General features: G+C 42.7%; 2 protein-coding genes across 4 annotated transcripts in view; one reads left to right on the forward strand and one right to left on the reverse strand.

The window, feature by feature from the left end:
* HMBOX1 (homeobox containing 1) overlaps nt 1-20,235 on the reverse strand; it is a 109,738-nt gene extending 89,503 nt beyond the window's left edge. Inside the window, exon 1 of one of the 2 annotated variants that reach the window (XM_062573292.1) lies at nt 20,151-20,235. The gene's annotated coding sequence lies outside the window, so the exon portion shown is untranslated. Of the gene's footprint in view, nt 1-19,894; nt 19,971-20,150 lie in introns of those variants that run through there. The other variant, XM_062573293.1, reaches the window with a different exon arrangement.
* A 522-nt stretch (nt 20,236-20,757) lies between these two features.
* Nucleotides 20,758-23,834, forward strand: part of INTS9 (integrator complex subunit 9) — a 69,486-nt gene continuing 66,409 nt past the window's right edge. For both annotated transcript variants that reach the window (XM_062571233.1, XM_062571234.1), the window contains exon 1: nt 20,758-20,804. In XM_062571233.1, the coding sequence (XP_062427217.1) occupies nt 20,796-20,804 (9 nt within the window). In that variant the 5' untranslated portion in view covers nt 20,758-20,795. The remainder of the gene's footprint in view (nt 20,805-23,834) is intronic.

Consider the following 23,834-nt stretch of genomic DNA (forward strand, 5'->3'; position numbering starts at 1 on the left):
AACTAGCGTCTGATTAAGTGCCAGCCATCTTTCAAGCAGTATCCTTGTCTGCAAGTACAAAAGAACAAACATTTTCTTTTTACTTCGCTTATTTAGTTCAGTTCAATGACTCCTGCTTTCAAAGTTGAGAAATCAGCTGGGAATAGACAAAGCAGGAAAAACAGTTCCTCTCTTTTAAATGAAGAATAAAAATAAGACAAACTGATCAGCTCTGCCAGTCCTATGCTTTTGAAGGGCAAGGTAACCAGAAAGTAAGTTAAATTTACTTATTACAGACTATATTCATGGTAGATAACTTTATTTTAAAAGCAAAACTGTATTTTGAAATAACATTTAAGAAGTATAGCTTTAATGTTAAATAAAACTCTTTGCACATTCAGTTAAATAACAGTTTCCATCCAAAAGTGGCTCAACATGATTTGTAAGTAAAAAGTAATAACCAGCTGGGAAATATGCAGAGAATTAACCATTTTCTAATGTAGCACGTAATAAATGAATATGAAAGAATATAATTGCTTAGTTATTTCATGACACCTATTAGAAAAGTATCTAGTTATCCACAAAAGTCCACTTTCCTTTAAGAAGAAATAACCAAGAAACACCCAAACAAAACGAAATTAAAGATCAATTACTCAAACCGAAGTTTCCTGCCTGCTATTTAAACCGCTCTGATGTAAATCGATCTGCATGCTGTGGTGTTAACTCCGAGGATCAACGCGCTGCCGCGAGCGGCCGCATAACTCGGCGTCTCTGGGATGAGCTAACCCGAGGCAAGAGAGCTGCCGGGACGCACCCGACGGATCTGTCCCACTGCCGGTGCCGTGTCTGGGGACGGGCAAGAGCTGCCATGGCTTAAGGTGGCTATCAGCCTCCAGAGCAGCTCTGGCCACCCGGTCCAACAGCTTGTGAACAGTGTCTACACCGAGCCACACAGGTACAGCTGCAGTCAGCTCTCCACAGCGAAGCCAGATGTAAAGGTGTTGTACGCCTCATCTAAACAAAACTGCTCCGTATCACGGAGAAGTCAAAAGTTTCCACGATTTTGCAGGGTAAAGGTGTTTTAACCCAAACGGTTTTATGGGATGTTTTTCTCTTGGCTAGCATCCAAAAAGGAAGCTTTTGGATCAAGCCTTGCATTTCTGTAACACAAATGCTGTAATACAAAGGTTGGCAGTATGTTTTCAAAGATGTGAAATACAAACAAAGAAAAAAAAAAAACACACAAAACTTTTCTTCCACTATCTAAAAACAAATTTTGCTGCTAGCAGTTTCACATGGCACTGCATATAAAGGAAAGGCTCAAACAGGTGTAATAAGTTTTTTGTAAGCTACTAATTGTGCCATAAGCAGGTAAAATCAGTCATTCTCTCCCTAGGAAGCAGCAAAAGCAGCACCTAAAATTTTAAGAAAAGGTCTACTCAGCAAAGAGAAGCAGATAGTAAAGTTTGCTCCTCTCCTCTTGTCCACATTCAGGCTCAATGTTATTTTGGATCAGACCTGGTGCCAGTTCAAGATGCCCGGGTTAGCAGCCAGCACCACAAGCCTACGGGCACCTTGAGAGCCAAAGCTACCCAGCCAGCGCCCCGGCAAACAGAAAGCGGATGAATAACTTGAACTTCGGCCAATCGAGCAGCCATTTCAGAGGAAGGTTTATTTTAAAACAAATAAAGCACCAGGTAGGTGTAACCATTTCATCCACACCTGATTAAATACAAGGCAGTAGGTTCTGTAAACCTTACGACGTAGCACTGTAGCAGTGACCCGCGTTCAAGGAGACACGATGCGGTCAACAGGTTTCCAACACAGTCGTCCATGGTGCAAACAGGTCCGAGGGGTTCAAGAGCCGCAGCAAAGCCCTGGATTTGCTACACAAAGGCACACGTGTGTGGTATTAAGGAATGTTCTCCAATGGCCTTATCTACACAAACTGGAAGAATTAAACAAGACCTTAGAGGGATTCAAATCTGCCCAAGCTGGGTGTTACTCTAGAAAGGCCTCACACTGTATTTCATCTTAAATTGGCTCCCTATCAATTTAACCTCATCTCTCCCCATGTATGGGCACCATAAGCACAGCAAGGAATCACCCATGACTTCACCTCTAGCCACTACCACATATAACAATATTATAAATTACTTAGACAAGCATGAAGTGCATGTACATGTAAACGTGTTTGTGCAGGTATAAATACACGAGCACAAACCACAGCAGGGCGCTCCAAATGTAAAAGCTTCTCCCAGCCATTCAATACACCTTACAAATAGAGCCAGACACATTTTATGTATTTATAAAGTTTGCAACTAAACCTTAAAATAATAAAAAAAATGTTGTAATTCATCATCCTGACATCAAAACAGCAGACTGGGATTTTGATATATCAGAGCGATGCATACAGACTTCTTTTAAGTACGGTTTAGTCTGCATTACTACCAGAACATTTGTTGCCTTTAAGACAGTTTCCTTTTTAAGATATTTCACATAAGAGCAATGCTAATTTTCTCCCCTCAACTGCTCGAATGAGCAAGTGCAGTATTCAGCAAAAAGAATTTTAAAAAACGCCCCCGAAAAGATCACGACTAGAGAAGTAACAGGACAGGGGTTGCTAGCAGCCAGGATTTTGTGTCGCTGCCGATTTTCTCTTGCTGGCCAGTTGACGTAGTGACCCCTCTGCTGACGGACCAGGAGTCAAATGCATTTCAGGGGCAAACCCCTTCCTAACAAACCCCCAAACACCATGCATCTGCTCCGTCCGCTGCTCGCCAGCTCTGCCGTTGTGCTTGGCCAGAGCGTCGGGCAGGCGTCACAGCTGTGCAGCAGTGCTATCTCACAGCACTCGCAGTCGCCCGGATATCCCCTTCAGCCGGTCCGCACAGCCGCCGGCTGCTCGTGCTGAAGTCTCGCCGTCTACCCACTCTCCTTGCTCCACACCTGCCTTCTTGCCCGTTGCTATTTGCTTTGGATGGGGCGAGATAAAAAGCTGCTCCTGTCATCACAAATGAACACTCTGATCCCGTATCAAATGCCATTCAAGTGAAGGAATGCACATTTTCAAGTCTACACTACTTTATGTACGGACATTGCAGTCACCAGAACACTAAGATGCACTCAAAAAAAGTTTAACGGGAGTGCTATTACTAACTGCATGTTATAACACAACTGCTTTGCCCAAGGCTAAGCAGAGCACCCAGCTCTTCTGAAACAATTCCGTATCGCTCGCATGCTGTCTCGTATCCCACCAACGCACGTGGAAAGGATGGACTCAGAGCCATTAACCTTTTGGCAAAGGATTATCTTAATTAAAAATATTGACAGAAAAACTGCATGCCTTCAGCTTGTACTTCTGAGACAATGCTGGCAAGCAGTCGAGGACCAGCCCGTAAGCAGAGTCTGGACCATTTAATTCAGCTGCAGCTCTCCCCCGGACCACCTTCTCCTATCAGACTGGCCAACAGCAGGCAGCGAGTCACAGACTGAGCAACACCGACACAGAAACTTGCTGTTTGAGACGGATTTAAACGAGACCACCTGTTTTCAGTCAGTGCTGTAAATGGTGCTTCATAAGCGCAATTGGTAATCAATTTGGGGAAAAAAAAAGACAGACAAAGAGTAAGCTATCATTCCTACCCATCTGCCTTTCTTGCCCTTCCCCATCATAGGTTTGCAACCCTTGGCAGAGCCTACTTATGTGAAAATTAAAAAAAAAAAAAGCACCACCACCACCACCACCACCCCCTAACGAGGTGAAAGCCTCCAGCAAAGAAAGGAGGGAGGACGAGTGGCTGGGGGTAGAAAACACATCTAGCAGTAAAGCAAGTTGCTTCTGTGTCGCAAGCTGATCTGTGGCAAGTGCCCTCTCCCATCACTGCCCGTTTTTCAGGTTGCTGTATCACTTCTTTCCTCATGGCAAAGCTGGAGCTGCTGTGTGTGTTGCAAAGGGAGCAGGAGGGAGCACAAGGGTCCCTCTTTCTATGAGAATAGACAGGTGAGCCAGTTAAATAATTATAGCAGCCCTGGATCTGAGTGGTCCCCCCCACCACTGTCAACACTATTGTATGTTCCTCACAGTACTTACAAATATGACTGTTTTTATCATCTACACAGGCCAGGAAGTCGATATCATTTCTACAGATTTGTTTTGTTTAGGATGGAAGCTCATATGCAAGACCTCCTGGGTATAAGCTTGTAAATATAGATAAAGATATATATAAACAGAATAACAGATAAGCAGTCATGCAATATGAGGCTGTAATTCCACCAAGTATAAAAGCATGGAAGTAACCCCGGGTAATGTGACTGTTTATATATATTCACACAAATAATCTTACCCTGTGTCCTGACACTAATGCAAGAACTCAGTCTTACAGAGCCTGAAATCTGCCCCTGGAGAAACAACTTTGCAAGAGTAGAATGGAAGAAAACATAATACATAGCAAGCTAAAAGCATTTGTTTCTATTTAAACTAGGCTTATTAGTCTTTAAGATCTAGCAGCTTTTCAGAATTCTGCCTTTCACCCTTTTTTAAACTAGTCTTTATCTGCCCTTTAAAGTAATAGGATGCCAAGGACTATTACGCCCCAGGACTTGCATACACAAGTCTCATCAAGCTCAAAGCAACAGATGACAAAAACGCAGCCACTGCCAGCAAGCAGGAGATACAGGGCATTTCAGACATGGAACAGAAAGCAAGGGAGAAGTGGCAGGTACAAACCTCAGACAGATGCCTCAGTATGAATAATCCCAGCCCTTCAGAAACCATGAGATTAAGTGGTTTAAAAAAAAAATCCTAAAATTTCAATGAAAGAAACAGATATTGACAGCTTTTTTTTTGGGGGGGGGGGCATTGCTCTTAAGTATGGGGCAAGGTGGGACTGAAGGACAAGAGGAAGTTATTCATAGAAGAAATGGGAATGAACAGTAGGTATTTCTAACCAGATCATCACTGCAACATCTACAGAATGAGGGCTGCTTCATTCTCAGCAACGAACACACACAGAGAGATCATCTTCCTCCTGGCAACAGCTTATACTCCAAAGCCCTAATGGTGAGAATACAATCAGTCATAAGGTTAATTATCTATATAAGTGTTGTTCAGGATTAAGTCTTAAAAGCCTGAAAGGTAGTCCTGCAACACACCAGTGGGAAACCTACTTTACATGGAACATCAAAGCACGTGCAAAAACACAGCCCAGTACTGGGGAACAGAGGTAAGTACAGCACCTCACAAGAGTTACTTGGAAGATGAGAGACAGAGGCTCAGACTACCATTAATCACTGGGATGAAATTCTGTCTTTCCAGATCTCGGGTCTAATGGCAAAACCGAAAGGTTGTCTGCTTTTGCTAGGACAAAATTCCTACCTAAAAACATATGGAAGCAACGCATGTGTTCCACAAAACCCAAGCTTGCACAGTAAAGAATATATGTTTGCTTTGATCTCAAGTTGCCCCATGAATTTTTAATAACACGGCTGTAAGACAGAAATCTTTGGATAGGAATCAGCGGCAGCAATGAAATTCAAGCATGCGACTCATTTCAGGTTAAGAATGCATCAGAAGTGGCTTTTCTTATTAGAATGGTTACCAACTTCATGGACAGAGAAATGCAGATTTCCCTCACAGCAGTTTATTTGCAGACTATTCTCTTCAGGTTCCCTGCTTTCTCTTGCCCTCTCCAAAACGGAGTGAGCAAGGGACCATGCAATTAGTTTTGTCACCTTCTCTCCCAGTAGCAGACAATGCAGAATTCAGATATTGCTGTCCTCTTTCTGAATTTCCCTGGAAGGACATCTCAATCTTTTTCCTCCCTACAGAGAAACTGTTAAACCAGAAATATTGAAAAACCCAACCTTTTCTACTATGCACCACAAACAGACTACAATTTCTAGTTCAAGTGCAAAGTGACAAAGAAACCAATACCTTTTTATACAAAAATAAAAGTAGGAAACATCAACATCTGGAGAAAAATACTTACTCCTCTGCTTTCAATGGTGCATCTCACAGGAATTGCATCTGGAGTGCTGTTTCCAGTTCTTTTCCCATAATTAAAGAATTAGCACCGTAATACAGTATTTGAAACCGTATGTTTGCACGTACACTATATAGAACTAGTATTTTAGGTAAACTGGTAGAAGGTCAGGCTCCCAAAGGTAGAGGCTATCAAATACGTAACTAGAAAAAAGAAAAAGAAATTTCAGCATTCAAGGCTTACACCTCTTATAAATACCACTTCAGACAAGAAGATAGTCTGGCATTTTGTAGGAGAAAGAAAACAGTATTGAGAGAAATCCAACAGCAGTAGGGGGTAGAAGACAGGACAGATGATTGCTGTGACATATGACGAGCAAGAGGAAGAAAAAGTCAACGGGATCTAAAACTGCCTACATGGGAGACAGCTTTACAAAGCAGAGCAACAACTGCCAAACAGCAATCGTACTGCACCAGAAAGGTACTGACAAGTCAAAAGCAGCTTACTTTTCTAAACGACAGCAGATTTAGTCACTGCAAAAAGGGTGGATCTGACTTCCAGGCTACCTAGACTATGTGTGTGATACTAAGGAGTACAAAACATCGCAGCAGGCACAGTTCTTGGATAGTAGTTTAAAACAGACAAAAAGGCTGTTTATAATTTAACTTTCATAGACTTGGGTGAAGAAACATGGGATACAGAAAGATGTATTAAACGCCTGAACCACAAAGTGTAGATATTTACAAGTATATACTGGGGAGGTATCACCACGTTTGCCTTATTACAGTCTTTCCTAGGATCCACTACTGCTAGTGGTCTAGCCTCACGCAGCAGAGGGAAGCCAACTTCTGATCTGATCAGTACAGCTATTCTTTATTCAGCCTGAACTTGGTCTCCATACTGTGTTTTGCAATTCTAAGTACATCTTATTTTATGCCTATATTCAAAGGTACAAATGAGTGTAACTCTTCCATTACAGCAGATCGCAGCTCATCTTAAAGCAGTACTTTCAAGACGCACACACTTATTTTCAGAAGTAGCACATGCATGCACCAGCAGTGGTGTGGCAAAGCAGGAACCTTGCTGAATTTACATTTCAGAGGTCTACCATGTACAAAGGCAATTAAACATTTGGCTTCTAACCCTTCCAAGTGCAAGCCCTGATGTAAAATCCAGTGAGACTAGCAGGTCTCTAAAAACCACTATACAAGGCTTTAAGAGGTCCACCTTTCAGAAATAAGCAGGAAAGAAAGAATGGAGGACAAAAAAAGTCAAGGATTTGTCTACTTGAAACCAATTAGTTTTAATTTCTCATTCAAAACACGTAATTTTCCTGTGTAAGAGCTGGGCTGGTACTGGTGCAAGTGGCTGGACTGCAAAGACACACCCTTGCTATGAAGACGAGCTCTCAAAGCTGTGAGGTGGGAACACGCACAACTTCTTGGCCTGGTGGCTTCAGACACTTGACTGAACAATGTTCTTTCAATTTTGTCTTGTGGCTGACCAAGGCCAGAGCTGAATGGCTGGTTAAAGCAGATTAAGATAAGTTTATAACAGAAAATGACGACTGCAAAGAGCACAGGAACAGGCACAAACGTCAACAAGAGCAGGGAAAACGCGCACAAGAGAACTAAGACGCAGCAGCAGGCAGAAACATCATTTGCCATTTCACTGGCTTCTGGGAACACCGGTCATGGACTAAGACTTTCCTTGGTGGATATAAGCACCCAGAACTCATTCCCAGCACATGCATAAATTAACGGGGAAATTGAGAACTGTCCAAGTAATGCTTCCAAGTAAAGAATTCAGAAGTCATAACCCCTCTCTTTTAAAAGTCATAAGCCCTCCATTTAAAAAAAAAAGAAAGAAAGAGAAAAAAAACCAACATGTTTGAAGCCAAAATATACTGATAATCCTGCAATAAAAAAATGGCTCTGAGCTTGCAACCTTTTCTCAAAAGTACTTCTTTTTAGATGAAAACTGAAGGACCATCCTCTCTCGCCAGTTATTTGCCATATTACATTTAATACACGCTAATAACCAGAAGACCAGGATTATGGACTTTTTTTTTGAGAGTAGGTATGAAGACCAAAAGTGTTTCAATTCTGACACTGTGCAGTTTTAAAGGATAGAAGACAGACTGTCAAGCAGAATTGGGTAGCAGCACACAGGAGGACTCCAGAAATGGATTTCTAAGCAGCCGCTGCCAGGGAGGGTGGGAGGAGGAAGGCTGCACGTAGTAAATTGTTTCATCAAATAATTGGAGGAAGGGACAATGTCTCCTTTGGAAAGTGGATGGTAAAAGTCTCTCAAAAGCAAAAACAATGTAGAATTAATTACGCTTAAGTATGAAAGGACCTGGAACTCTGATCTCCAGTTAATTAAAAAAAAGTTTCCTCGATACAGTTCCAGTCCAGTTCTTGCAGAAACCAACAGAGAGCACTCCCTCTGCCTCTAATGCTAGTTATATCTTGTTTGAAGGGCTCATCCCTTAAAGGGATTGAAGCTGGATGGGAATTACAGCTAATCAGTACTACTTCTGCTCCATTCTCAAATATCCGAGAGGCTGAAAGGCTTCTCCAGGCTACCTTTCCCAAACCATTTTGCAAAATAGGGAGTAGAAAGATTTTCAAGATAAATTAGGATTCACAGGCATCCAGCCATAACTGCAGGATCCACAGCCTTTCATCACAAGGTCTCTCTCACACTGCGTGAGAGTCACCTAAGGAGGATCTAAAAGAATCCCCCAAAGCCACCATGGTGGACAAGGAGCTACCTAAAGCAGAAAACAAGGAGAATAAGGTTTTTAATCCGCTCTTCTATGGAACTGAGCTGCTGGGCTGAAGGAAGGCAGCACCACCATATCACAGTTAAGCCTTGCATTATCTCAACCAGCATGAGGTGCCCAGAGCCCTTTCTCCAAGCACCAAGTCCTTTAATGAAAAGGACAAGCAGAAGAGACAGCCTTGACTGCTTCATGATCACCATCTTCCTTTTGCCCATCAGCTCTCGGGTGAAACACTTAAATTACAGGACACTGGAATTTAAATACCTTGTGGCTTGAGTCTCCCATGTAGCTTCAGAGCACTCCGCATCACCCAACAAGTTACCAGCTGCCCAAGTATTAGGAAAGCTCACTTTCTCCCGTTGAAGTTGTTCCATTTTATAGGTACAAAGAAGCCTGAACAGTATACTTGGTTTCCGGTTCCTACTCTGGGTTATTAGCCAGACTGTTTATAAAACAATTGAAAAATGGCAGCTTTTATGTATTACAGCTTTATGAATCTTGAATGATACATCGTATGCACTGGATGCATAAAAACATTATGGAAACATGGTCTGCATTTAAAAATGATTTCATGAAAACAAATGAATTATCTTTATTAAGTGAATTGAACTTTGCTGTGTCCTCCACTGAAAGGTTTTAGTATTAGTGAATCTCATTCCTCGTCATTCTTTTTTTAACTTTACTTTAGGAGAGGAAAACACATGCATTTTTGCATTTACAGCTCCCAAATGCTTTCTCAGTTTTGAATCAACTAGTCTTTGATCTGAACTATCTGAATATACCAAAATGAAGAAAATATTCTCTCTGCACATGGAGAAGAGACTGCTACTGTCAAAAGCTGGTTTACTACTTCATCAGATTCTGGTTCCATGCGCTTAGCCAACAGTGACTACCATCAACTCACTGGTTTGCCTTTGAGGTATTGGCAATAAAAAATTACATTACTTAAATTTCTTTTAAATACATTACAAGAAATACAGGCATTACATAAACAACAATTTTATACAGGTTTAAGAAAGTCGTATTTATATTTTTTAAGACCTATCTAAACAGAAATCAATTTTTAATTAAAAAAATTGATTTTGAAATCCATGTCAAACAAGTTCGCAAAACCGCTTAGCATGTTGGGGCCCATTGCTCAGTAAGGCTCTCAAGCTGAAATCACACTGCTATAGTCTTCATCTTAAGTATTTTATCATCATTTTACAAGCAAACTTAACCTAAGCAATCAAATACAAAGCCCTCAAAAGAACTGGAACCCAGTTTTCTAGCTACCCAAGCGCTGAGAGGGGGAAAGATGTTACCTAAACATGTTATACGTGTTCCCAAAAAACAGATTTTAATAGAGGAAGGGGAGATTGGAAAGAAAGAGGGATGATCTTTCCATAGCACTGCAATGCCACGGGAAAGCGCCACGTTTAATGTAATCAAGCTCTACATTGCAGCCATATGGAAACAATTTCAGTCAATAAACAACTCCTGCAAGAGGACAGCAGAGGAGCAGAAAAATCAGATACCAATTTAGCTAGGAGGCAGGAAAGCCGCTGGCTGAGCTCCGAGCCTTGCATTGTAAGAAATATTCACGTCCAACAAAACAGCACACGTTTTTGAGTCTGCATTGCTCACCACACCTTGGATTTCAAGCAGCTGAAACAGCCTACTTCCTCCTACAGTATCTTTCCGAGCCTCCAAGATCCTGTGCATCAATACTCTTCCCTTCCCTCCTGGCCTCTGAAACTGTTTTCAAAACCTACCTCTATGACAGGTTTCTCCCTTGATAGCCAGAAAAGAAGCAGACATCCCAAGCTTCGGATACTTGTCTAAGCCCTCCACATTTTATCTGACTGGAATTTGCCACTTTCAAAACAGGGATTTTGTCATGGAGCAAGTCCTTTCAAATATACACCCTGAAAAAAAAAAAATCACTCCTAACTGACAACGTATCAAAATCAAGTTTGGATTCAGGATCCTGTATTTCACACAGTGCCCCAACATGAAAACAGGCTACTTCTACAGCAATATAAATATTGTGTTTCCTATCGAAAGAGATAACCCGTGTGCGCTCCTGATCACAGCTGGAACATGGTGGGACTCAAAGCTGAATCAGTTTGGGATAGCAAAAGGGAAATTCAAGGCAAATAATCAGCACATAAAGGGAGCTGCATTTTTAACAAAAAGGAAAAAGGAAATTGCTATGAATAGAACAATTTACTTGAGCGTGACCAAGGAGTGGCATCAATATTTATTAGAATTATGCCCATGAAATGAACTGAAGGCTAATTCATGAGTCTCTTCAAAAGTAGCTATTTGCAAAGGCTAGAGGGTCTTCGCTTCCATGACGCGAAGTGATCTGCGGGCAGATAACATCACTGCTCCCAAAAAAGTGTTCCATTTTTATACTTGGAGACATTCAGGAACAAAATGCCTTGGGATGTTCCTCTTGCAAACAAAACTACAAGATTCAAGACTAAAAAAAACAAACCAACAACAATAAAAACAGTATTAGGGAGGGAAGAGCCTCTCAAAGGAGAGCCAAGATTACTACGAACCATTCTCCATTAGAAAGGTATAGGGCAACATGCTTTTGGAGAGCAACATGGAGTACCTTCTAAACCGTAAGTAATAAAAGATTACTGTAAGCATACCCACTATGGGGGAACATTTTTAGATCAGCCTGGAAGAGGGGCTTTGGTGGTCCTGCAGGTTCCCCCCCCCCCTTTAATGATGGAATCTCTTTTTAATGATTGAATCTCTGCAACATCATGGCAAACTCCCATGCTGGGTGAATGTTCCTATTAAGCTAGTGCTCAAAGAGGGGACAGAGCACACCTGGAGAGCTGTAAGGTAGTCACCTGGATATTAAAAAAAAAAGTTTGCCAGTGAAGAATTAGAGAGCAGGGACATAGTTAGCACCAGTCAGCAAGTTAAGGCAAACGCCTTGATGAAGGACTAACTTTGTTCTTTGAGATTATAGTAGATGAGAAGATAGGTACACAGTATACTTTGGTTCTAGCGCAAGTCTGCGTTGGCTGCTCTGTATCGACTGTTACTTTCTGAGATCTGTCAGTTAGCCAGTTCTTAAGCTACTTCCTGGTATTGCATCATGCTAATTTTTTGTCACTAAATTTAAGGTCTGATGCAGTTCAACATTTTTATCACTGCAGATAAACATCTGTGATTGACATCACTATTATAGAAGCAGCACATAATTATGAGGAGAGGGCAGCAAATGGAAGAAGTCTGACTACCTAACTTAGCTGAGCTCAGGATAGCAAAATACACTAGAATATAAAAGCTAACTTAGAATATAAGAAATGCAGATCATAAACACTAAATGGCAAACTTTACGAGAAAAAACCTCAGCATCCCTACAGGCTCATGAACGGGACTGCCCCATGCAGAAGGGCTACTGTGAACCTTTTAAATAGCTGGGTAGCAAGAAGGGTCATCACACCTCAATATCCAGTCCGGATCAGGCAGACTGTAACATCCGCCATTTTTGGTTTCCACAATGTTAAAAATAATGGAGACCACGAAGAATCACTGGGTAACCTAAGCGCTGGATAAATGCCTCAGAGTGAGACTTAAAAGCTCAACTCTGTTTCCTTATCAATCGAGTAACTTGATTACAGTGTGTAAGTACCTCCATGGCAAGAAAGTACTGGATACTAAGGGGCTCTAATCTTGTCAGGAAGGTCATAACGAGAACCAGCAGCTGAACTTACACAAATTCAAATTAGAAATCAGCCACTTATTTTTAACAGTGAGATGGCATAAACTACCAAGAGAAGTGATGGGTTTGAAATTACCAGTGATGGGCCCACGAGGCTGGAAGGCTTTCAAATTGTTTTTAGCCAAACATCAGTTATCGATCTCAGTTTCAGAGAAAATGATGTAAACTTACAGATCTGTGATAAACCCTATCAGGGACAGCAGTTTAATTGACCTTAAAGTTTGTAAATCTCCAATACACTAACATGAGTCTACTTCCGTGGATAATGAAATTAAAGCAGGCCTAAGTTTCACATTCACTAAGTCTCCTCTTTTTCAGATTGGTGTTGTTACCACTAAATATCACTGCTCCAAACAGACGGAGTCCTCCTAAACACAAACAGCGAGAGAAGTCCTGCCTGTGAGGTCTTGCACCCAGCACATAACACAACTCAGTTGAGAAAAATGATGATGAACTACTCATCTCTCCCATCTGTGAGATGAGAGAAAAAAAACAGTATTAGCTTAAATAACTAGTTCTTATTCTGTGTATACACACTTGTGTCATTCAGATTTATACTGAGAGCAGTGTGCACTTTGAGCACGCTATCCAGCCAAGAAGCTTCAAACACTTTACAAACATCAAAACTTCTCAACAGCCCTGAAAGACTTATTTTCATATTACACATCAGAACACAGGCAGGTCAAGAAGTTTGTCTTGGGTCATAAAGTAAGGCGTATGGCAGGGTCTAGAGACGACAATGCAGTGAGAATGCAGGAAGAGCTTTCTTTTTCAACACTTGAGTCCTGCTTGCATGTCAGAGCGGCTGCATACCCAGTTGCTCAAACTCTAAAGCCCTGCTAGTTAAATCACAAAGACATTTCTAGTGAAAGCTAACATTGTAATCGGAGAAGTGGATCATGACAGAGAAAGTGTCCAAAATAAAGGTCAGAACAAATACCCAAGTAGAAATAGGGCTTGTATTTTACGAACTAACTAAATGCTTTCTGCCTCCATTAATATTACGATACTGCTGGAAGAACAAAAAGCAGATTCAGTACTTGCTTCAGAGTTCATAAGAAATGGGCAGCTCAAAACGCAGGAAATGACTATATGCTACACTTCCTAATTGATAGGACACAAGCTTATCAGAAGAATAAAACTGGCTGTTCACCATGCTCACTGAAAGAGTAGCCCACAGTATTGTTTCAGCAGTAACAGTTGGTTTATTGACGAATGCAAGATTCACTGACATTTTTTGTTTTAACGAAAGCAAAACAAGACTTCTTAGCTATGGAGTTCTAAAGTATGGAGAAGACCAAGGCCAGGAATCCAGGGCAAGCGAGACTCAGCTGGAGGCATTTAGAATGAAACAAAAGTGATAGAATTTGTATGCCTGGCTTGCAAGTTATTTCCTTAGCCTAAAATTAATACCTCATCTACCAGCACAGCCCTGAAGAGGGTTCATATAAGTTTAACGTAGCCTAAATACAGTCCCTACATGCAAAGAGAATAGGAGAATGCCATTTCCTTGCCTCAAGCAGGTAATAAAGTAATATTTGTTTCCTCAGGCTGCAAGAAAATTTTGTAGATCTGAAAACAGTACTCCACCCATCAGGCAAATAAATAGTGGCTGGAAGAAAGTACTTGCCAACATACTGCAGACATACATGAAGCTAGGTCTTTGATAAGTCATTCCACGGAAGTCCTTTTGGTACATACATACACACATAAAACCTGATGAAGGGTTAAGCTTATTCGTGAAGTTTCAGTCTAGTTGTTCCACTGAAACCAATATTAAATGATAAACTAAACATTTATACAGTAACTCTGCAGGAGAAAGAGTTAACTGAACTTCCATACATTCTAGCTGGCTGCACAGGAAAGATAAAGCAGAATACACTTTGTCAAAAGCACAACACTACAGTAGTTCTCAGTTTTAAGAGCAGTCGTCTTTAAATTCAGATTCTGCATGCAGCTTTGATTAAGAACCAGGAAAGGGAAACCTGCACATAGCCGAGTAAAATAACCAGTCAGATTATTTTTAATTCTTAAAAAAAGCACATCAAAACTGTAACTGTTCAGCCTTTTGGCATCTACATTAACATGGTGCTAAATCAAACAGAAAACATATATGTGCATTGCTGAGATAGATTTGAAGTCCAACACTGAAAAACTCCTATTCAAAAGGCAGAAGACGTATACATGAAAAAGGGGCATCCCTTTTGCTTTTATGAGGAACTTTACCCCAGTGGTGCTTTTGGCATTATAGAAAGGGAAAAAGAAGTCTAATGGATTTAAAAGCGGTAAAATTAAGAGAATAAATGAAGATGACAAGTGTCAAACCACAGAAGTCAATGGAACATGGGAAATCCTCCCATCACTGTAAAAAATCTCATTGACTTAGCTATTCTTATTGAGCACATTAAAAGATCAGCCAATAAATTCCTTATATGGTTAATATATTAATATATCACAGATATAAATGTACAATAATGGGGAATAAAGAGACAGCTGTGTTCAGCTGTCACCAACTCACTTTGTGACCTTGAGTGAGTCACTTGGCCCTCGTGCCTCAGTTTCTCTATTTGTAAAATACCGATACCTCTGAAAAGCACTTGGATTTACAAACGAAGGTACAAAGTATTATTTTATCAGAGAGCGGTTAAGGAGGACACTGGCCCGGCCACAATGAATCAAATCAGAAACATCAGAGCTGTACTACCCTCGTGCACCACACAAGTTACAGCCATAAATCGATCACTTCTGATTAGGTTAGGCTTTACGATGCCGTAATTGTGATAGCAGCAGTTTCATAACTGAAATGAGCACTTTGCTCAGCAGCATATTATGCAGCAAGTCTGCAATAACGACAAGATTCTGGTCAACTTGATTGAAACAACACAGAATAGATGCGTCCCAAACATAACATACTTTAAGGTTATCTATCATAAAAACTTCTCGACATGCTTTTATGGTCACAGGCTAACCCTGTGTAAGCACACAGTTGAGTGGGAGGAGAGGGGAGGGAAATCAAACAATACTATGTTTAAGAGAGAACAGATTTTCAACCTAGTATGTCTCTTTTTAGCCAGCACAACATAAAAATGAATGCGTTTCTCAGTTTCAGGATGAAACTTTCAGTTGGCCAGCAGCTAGAGTGCCAATTCTCTACTTCTTTTTGTGACTGCCTCAATATATAAGAATACTTTATGTGCCAACTTGCAGTGAAGACCACATAGTTAATAGCTTGCAACCTCCTTTCCCCCAGAAGATCTTCAGTGTTGAGTAACAAAATTCCTCGCATGATTTCAATGAGAGGGTTCACTTGACAGAGGCTGTTTCAAGATAGTATCATGTGTCAGGGAGGTGCTGTTTAAGATGAAGCTTTTCAACCTACTATTTTCAAGACTCAACTGAAAAAGAAAAAACTTCAGGCTATAAAGTTTGAAACTGGAAGAAAGAAAAAAAACAATCTCTAGATGTTATTTTTAAATTGTGGAAGTCAGCCAATTAATGAAGAGAGGAAGAAAAACTCTGATTAAAGCCTGACAAACTCTGAAGATGAGGGACTGATTACGAGCTCTTCCACAGACCCCGTGCATGAATCTGGGCAAGTTAATCTCTCTATACCTCAGTTTGCCACCTGCAAAATGAAAAAGACTAATTTTTCATATTCTGTTATTCTTGTTTGTATTGTTCCCCAAATCAAAAGCACTTGTCAAAACGTATCTTTAGCATTAACATTGGAAATTGCATTCACAGCTAACATACACATTCACTTTGCATGACTGAGTGTTGAAACATGAACTCTTAATATATTTAGCTACCAAACTGCCCTACTCTTTATACATGCCAGAAAGGAGCTTTGGGCAATATAAGAATATTAGAATACTAAATTATAATTCATTGGTAATCTAACACACAAAACCCGCTTTAGGAATGAGTTGGATACCTCACTCTCCCCACTCGTCCAAAAAAGAAAATCAAATTCTCAACAATTCATTAAAATCCCACTATAATCATGCCATTGGTCTCACATAATTGACAACCAACAAGATAATATTATCTGGATAGGTATAATTAAAGGCCCAGTCCCACAAGGACTTGCATGCGGATTCAGTGCCTGTTCCATTAAAATTGGTATGAAGTGACATCAACTTCAGTGACTTTAGAAGTCAGCACGACAAAGGCATCTTCTTTCACGGGAGGATTCTTAAGTTAGAAGCATCCCTTAAAGTGGTGGATTTTAAATCCTGAAAACTTCTCAAAAAATGAAAAGTATTTGTAATTCTGTATTACAATTCTGTAATGTGTGATTTTGCAGTGTTTCTATGAGCTCCACACAAAAAAACCCCACTATAAAGCACATTAAAATATGCTGTCATCTCGCCCAATTCTGCTTATTTCTCATTTTTCAGTTTCATTAATTCTTCCAGTTCCCTCCCTATCATCATCATACCCTAAAGACGCAAATATGATCACTGCTCCACCGACAGAAAAAAAGAGCAGTCCTAAAAAAAAAAATTAAATACAAATTTCAAGAATTGTTCTATCTTGTTTAAAATAAAATTAAAATAACTTAGAGTGAGTAACAAACCTCCTACTTCCCCAGTTCCTGATATGAAGGAAAAAAACATATCAAACACTTCCATGAACTTATGGATTATCACTATTTAATAAGTGCTTCATAATAATTTAATTTTCAAAACACTGGACAGCCATGAGCTCTTAATATCCCTTTGAAAGATACCAGTAAGATCCACACTATAAATACAGAAACAGCCTTAGAAGTGAGCTTTCTGAAGCAGGCGCCGGTTACTAATTCTGTGGAATTATCAGAATCACAATACTAGAGATACATTTTCTAGAAAGGTCAACAAATAGAAAGGAATTGCTTGAGACTAAAGTAACTGTAGAGATAAGCAGACCTCATCTACACAGGATTTTTTTTTGAAGATTTCCTTACCACTCTTTCCAAACCCTGCAGTTTTACCTATGGTAGCATTCCTATAAAACAGCTGGCAGACTGCATACCACAATGTCGTCTAGACCTGCTCTGAACAGAGTTGGATGACACAGTCGTAAAAATGCTGATGCCTGTTCTGGTGCTTGCACCGGTGCTAAAGGAATGATAGGAGGAAGAAGAGACACAGCTAAGTAAAACACAAGTTCCTTGTTCCTAGCCTCATGCCCAGGCTCGTCAGACAATTCTGTCAGCCATACAAAAAAAGTTGTGGCTGTCATGAGGCTAAAGAAGAATCTTCACATAAGAGAAAAGACACAGTGTTCCCAAATCCCAGGATCACAGTTTACATATACAATATCAAACCCCGCTCTTCAGGGAGCCCAGCGCTCCTAGCACGGGCAGATAACAAATGCATCCCGGCATTATATTATTACATCCATTTCCCACTTCTCTCCTACTTCCCTCCCCAATCTGTATGTCAGAAATGTTTTCTTAGCAATTTGGAAGAGAAATGGCAAAAAGAAAGATGCAAAACACAGACATAAATTAAGTTTGCTCTCTGCTGTTGAAGGATTTGGCCCTAGCATGACAAGAGGAAAAAAATGTTAAGAGTAATAAATCCATATATACCTACTCCAAACTACACCCGACATCCCAAGGGACATGGTATAATGGCAAATAAATATAGATGCAGTTCCTACTAAGGAGACAGGGTACAGCAAGGCCAAAGAAAATGCAATCATCTCAGGAAAGAAAACTGCACAGGACTCCTCCTCTCCCATCCATGGAGGAAATCAAATGCCAGCTGCACCATCCCAGGAAGGAAGCAGAGTCTGTACCTGATGAGCCCTGCAGAAATGAGCTAGTCATATCACGGGACGCAGGCGAGCACTTCACGGTTTTGCAAAGACTGTCTGTACAGCACAGTCCATTTCTCCAGTATATTTTACCGGGTATCATTCATGCAAATTGTAGCTTTTTTCCACCAGTTTGCTTCTCCTCCATCCCCATTAGTTGGGAGCAGGGGCACGTAGCCAGCGTCTATCGGATCTGCTCCGACCCGGGTCTGAAACGCGTGCCCTGGCCGCCAGTTTAACGCTTTCCTCCCTACAAAGTTTAAAGCTGGGAAGACCGAGTTCATACACGTTTTGTACTTAAAGCCACTTATCCCTACCCCTCACGTTACTTAAGCTCGAGGACAAATTACGACTATATCTGACTCTACAAACACGCTTACAATATTCATTTCTTCCCTCCCCTTCCTAATTTTTTTTTTTTTTTAAAAAAAAGGATGTTTTCTTCCCTAACATGAGGGCATGAGGAAAAACAGCACATACGATCAAGGTTTTTCTCAGATCTACTGGAGGGAAAAAAAAAAAAAAAAAAAAAAAACACATAACACCTACGGTTTCCAAAGTAGTGCTCTGCAAACGCACCAAGAGATACTCTTAAAACAACTATTAAAAAAAAAAAAATAAAGAAAACCCCCAATCAGACAAAACTGCGCTGGAAGAACTCGCGCCCCGCGTTGTTTAACCCCCGAAGCAGCACGTTTCCCTACCGCCGCCTTGGGGGTCAGACCCACTCCGCTCCCGGGCGAGACGGCGGCGAAGAGCGCTGTCCCCCCCCCCCCCCCCCGCCGGCTCCAGGAGTACAAAGCCGACACCCCACCCAAGCTCTCCTCGCACGTTTGGGGAATGCCCCCCCCCCCCCCCCCGGGGCCTCCTCTCCCAGCCGCCTTCAAACTCGCCGGCAACACGATCCTGCCCGGCTTCACGCCTTCTCCTCCCCCCCCCCCCCCAAAAAAAAAAAGGCGCCGGGAGCAGCAACAGATTCCCCCCTCCCCCCCAAAAAAAAAGAAAAAAAAAACCACAACATCCCTCTGGAGGGGGGGGGGGATGCTCCCCGGGCCGAACTGCCTGGCCACCCCCAGCCCCCTGCATGGGGATGGGAGGGAGGGAGGGAAGGGAAGGCAATGGGGGGGGGGGGGGCTGGCCCCCTCTCAGAGGCGCTGGAAGGCGCCGAGGCGGCAGCAGCTCCTCCAACTCCGCAGCAAACAAAACACACACATGGGGGGGGGGGGGAGAATAAAAAGAAAAAAACCCACCCACTCAGTCCGAGGGGACCCGACGAGTTATTCCTTCCTCCCACCCCCTCCTCCCATCCCACTCGGGGGTAGGCAGAAAATTTCTTAAAAATATGAAATTTTTAAAAAATAAAGCGAGGAAAATGGAAGGGTTCTCCCGCTCCAAAAGCCTTGCGAGGAGAGCGAGAGGCTGCCCTGCCCTCCCTCCGCGCCTGCGGACCCCCCAGGCTCCGAGGGGCACCTTCCTCCCCCGCTGCAGGGAGACGAGGAGCCACCCAGCTCGGCGGCACAAACTCCGCAGGCGAGCGGCAGCCCGGGCCGGAGGGGTCCGGGCCGGAGGGGCCCGGGGCTGCCCCCCACCCCCCAACACACGCACCTCCTGCGCTCCCCGCGCCGCCCGGGAAGCCGCCGGCCCCGCACGGCGCGACTCGCCCGCAGGCAGCCTTGGCGGAGGGGAGGGGACGGGGGGGGGGGGGGACCCCTGCGCCCTCCCTCTCTCCTTCCAGCCCACCCACCCGCCCGCCTCCTCTTCCTCCTCCTCTCACCTCACCGGCGCCCTCTCCCCCACCCCACACCCTCACCCCCCCCCTCCCAGCCCCACACTCTCCTCCTCCCCCACAAGCAACACTCACCTCTGGATCCGGGCTTCTGCGCCACCTCACCATTTAACGGCTGGAGCGGGGGGGGGGTGGGGGTCCCTCCCCCGCCCCGGCGTGAGGGGGAGCTTCGCGGGGGCGAGAACAATGAGGGGGGGGGAATCCCTCGGCTGCCAGACCCCCCTTCCCCGGCCCCCCCGGAGGGAAAGATCCCCCCCTCGCCCCGTCTCTCTCTCCCCCTCTCGCTCCCTCCTTTTTTCTCTTCCTTTTTTTTTTTTTTTTTGGCTCAATCACACCAGACTGACTGTCTTTGTCTGTCTGACAAGCGCCATGTTGATATCAACATCCAAGCTCCCACCTGCTGCCGCTGTGAGACCCTGGGACTTGTAGTTCTCCCCCCCCCAGGGCGACGGGGAGAGCCGCGGTCCCCGGACTACGACTCCCAGCATGCCCCGGGGAGGCGCGGCACGCCACAGGAGCGCGGGGCGAAGCGCGGAGCGGACTACCATTCCCGGCATGCCTCTGGAGGGGGGGGGCAAGGTGGCAGCGGAGGGGGCGGGTTTGGCCATGACGTCATCCTGGGCGAGAGGACTGCAAGTCCCATGATGCTCCGGGGCGGGGGCCAGGCAGGAAGTGGGGGGAGGGGGCAGGATTGTCGCAGTAAATAGAGCCGGGTAAAGCATGAAGCTGGTGAGTCCGGGTAGTCAGGGGCGCTGCGAGGGTTGGGGGGGGGGGGGGGGACGCTGAGGCCCCGGAGGAGGGGGAAGAGTGCCCTGGTCCTCCCTGGGGGTCCAGCTAAAGGAGGAGGAGGAGGGCACGCGGGAGGGGCGCCGCGATCCGGCCGGCGCCGGTCCGGCAGTGACCGTTAAACGGTCGGCGAGGAGCCGCCGGCTGCGGCGCCGGCCGTGAGGCCCCTGTGTGTGCCGAAGGGCCTGGGCCTGCGCAGCCGGCTCGCCCCCTCCTTCCTCCGTCCCCTTGCCAGCCTTCCCGCCGGTGATTCAGGGGCTGCCTGGGTTTGAGGGGTTTAAATCGCATTAAAGAAGTAGCGGGGTTTGGGAGGAAGAGGTGTTTCTCTCTCTTCATATCCTTGAACAAGAATCCAGCCTTGGAGCAAGAGCTGTTGCACATGTGGTTTCTGCCGAAATTACTTTAGAAATATTAATAAATCTCCATGGCTCATAATAGAGCTCATGCCCTGTTTTATGGTTATTATGGTATTCATATAAATAAGTACTCAGAAGAAAATCATCCTGGAATAGGTCCTGTCAAGGGTGAACTGTGATTCTGGCAAATATTCTGTTCCAATAATACAATGTTTTTAAAGGAAGGTTATTAGAAAATGCATTATCCATGTTCTTCATATCTGCAGTATAAATCTCCTATTTTGACTGTTTAAGTTTTCCAAAGACCTTGCATTCAAGCTGACTTATTTTCCAGGAGGAATTGCCTCGTTACACTTGATGTGCTGCAGTTCTTTGTCTGGAAATGAAAAATGAAACAGCTTTCAAAATTTCTGGGCGTTACTTTTGATTTCGTTAACCTGAAGTTATACTTTTGTTAAGCGTATGATTGTATCTCAGCCTTGAAACTATGCAGTTTGTCTTGAGAAAGCTTCATAGAAGTGGCCCTGAATTCTGCACTTTATTCGTGACTTCTAGTAAATCAATGGCTGTGGTGTAAGCATGTAAAATTAGTGTAGTAGGCAGGTGGCTGAAGAGCTTGATTCTGCATAATCTTATGTGTCTGATTAAGTCTCTCTGTGTGCATGAATATTACCAGTGGGAGAAACTGTGCAAAGTTAAGCAGTTCTGCACATGATTGTAGAAATCGATATAAGGCACAACAAAAAGCCAGCTGAGAAATCTTTAAATGAAAACCATGGTAGAAATGCAGAATTCTTTGTTATGTCTACACTCTGAGAAGCAAAACCTGTCTTATTCTTGTAGGAGGGCAGAGAGGGAGGAGAGGTGAGAGAAATACAAACTGTCTCAAATCTGTATTACAGTATTTTTAGACCTGTCTACAAACTTGGAGGCCAGGAGCATAAGACCACATTCTTCATCTTGTGTTTGTCTGGAGTTGTGACTGACACTCAGTGTTGTGGAGGGAAGTGTTGGATGATATTTCATCCTCTTCTGTCATATATTTAGTCTGAATTTGGAAGAACAAGATAGAGGCAACAGACTCTGGACCTGATTCAGAATCCAGTGAAAATGGGAGATTCCTACAAATTCCGATGTGCTTTGATTCAGGCAAATCCAGTTACAATTTTTCCCCTAAATTTTAAGCTGACATGTGATATTAGTATTGGAAAAGCATTGCAGTCTATGGTGGCTTCAGTTGGAATTCAAAGCACTGGCGTTAACCTGCAAAATCTTCAGTGTTTTGGAGCTGCTAGTCTGAGACATTGTCTCTTTTCTCTGTCACGTTGCCATACATGAGATCACCAGAGACACTCAGAGCTGGCAAGCACTCAGCTTGAACCAGATGTCCGCTGAGAACCTTTTTCTAGGAGGATCCTAATATTTGGAATTAACCCCTCATCTTTTTGCGTCCTGCTCTGTCAAACTTTCATCCAGTTTACAAAGCCTATCAAGAATGCTGTGAGCTGAGATGGGCATATATATAGTATTTTGTATGTATTTTGTGACCTTTTCCCATTACTACTTTTTAATTACAAGAATAAGCACCTATTGGGTTAGCTACAGTTATCTTCAGTCATAATGAAAAAAGATAGAAGCAAGCAAATCTTAACATAAAAAGGACTTGCATTTTAGTCAGATCAGGAATATTAGTAACTGGAGTGTCTGGATGTATTTTAAACAGTAACTGCTATAATCTATGTGGGAAATAATCTATCACATTTATAGTGCTTGTGTGGATATCTTTAACACAGATATTAGAATTCCTGGATTCCTAAAAAGAAAAAGAACTTTTTCTAATTGTACAGGCCCAGAAATGTCACCTGTGCAAGTAGCTGTACAGCATATATGAAGTTTTTTGATCACTTCACATGAATCTGATAGAGGAGGATGATGCACTGACTCCCAAGAATCCACTTCCTACAGCTTGACAGCTAAATATAGATTATTGTAGATGCTGTTAAAGAAGAAAAGAGGAAGATTTTCCAATTAGCTCGCAGATGTCAGGGTCATAATCCTATTCGTGATTTTAAAAAAGAGCAAGAAAGTACTCTGCTGATAAAAGTGGTGATATTTCACAGCCTTTTTTTAATTACCAATAGTTTAAAAGCTATAAAAATAATTTGGATTTTTTTCCTCCTCATTTCTTCCTATTTACTTCAGTTGTACCTTCAGTTGTCAAAGTTCTAGTCTAGTGAAAACTTAATTTCACATGTGTTTTTTGCATTCACAAATAAAGCAACTGAACTCTTTACAGATCTGCTCACTTCTTCACTGGCTTGATTTCTTAAGGTTTTCTTAAAATTGTGCTAACAGCAAGCAAGCATATTGTTGCTTTTTAATAATTAAGGCTGTATCAATTTTAAAACAAGTCTTTGTGATTATTTTTAATTTACTATTTGGAGTTTAATAACTTTTTAGCATTTGAATACAATTAAAAACTGCTTTTTGATGAATGTATGTAAACAGTCTCCTTGGGAGTTGTTAATCCAAGCAGTTGCAGTCCTGTGTTAATGCATCATAGGCAGAGGTAGAAAATAAAATGATAAATCTACCTTCTTTCTGCTTAGCAGAGTGA

The sequence above is a fragment of the Rhea pennata genome, chromosome 3 (genome assembly GCF_028389875.1).
Source record: "Rhea pennata isolate bPtePen1 chromosome 3, bPtePen1.pri, whole genome shotgun sequence".
NCBI lineage: Eukaryota > Metazoa > Chordata > Aves > Rheiformes > Rheidae > Rhea > Rhea pennata.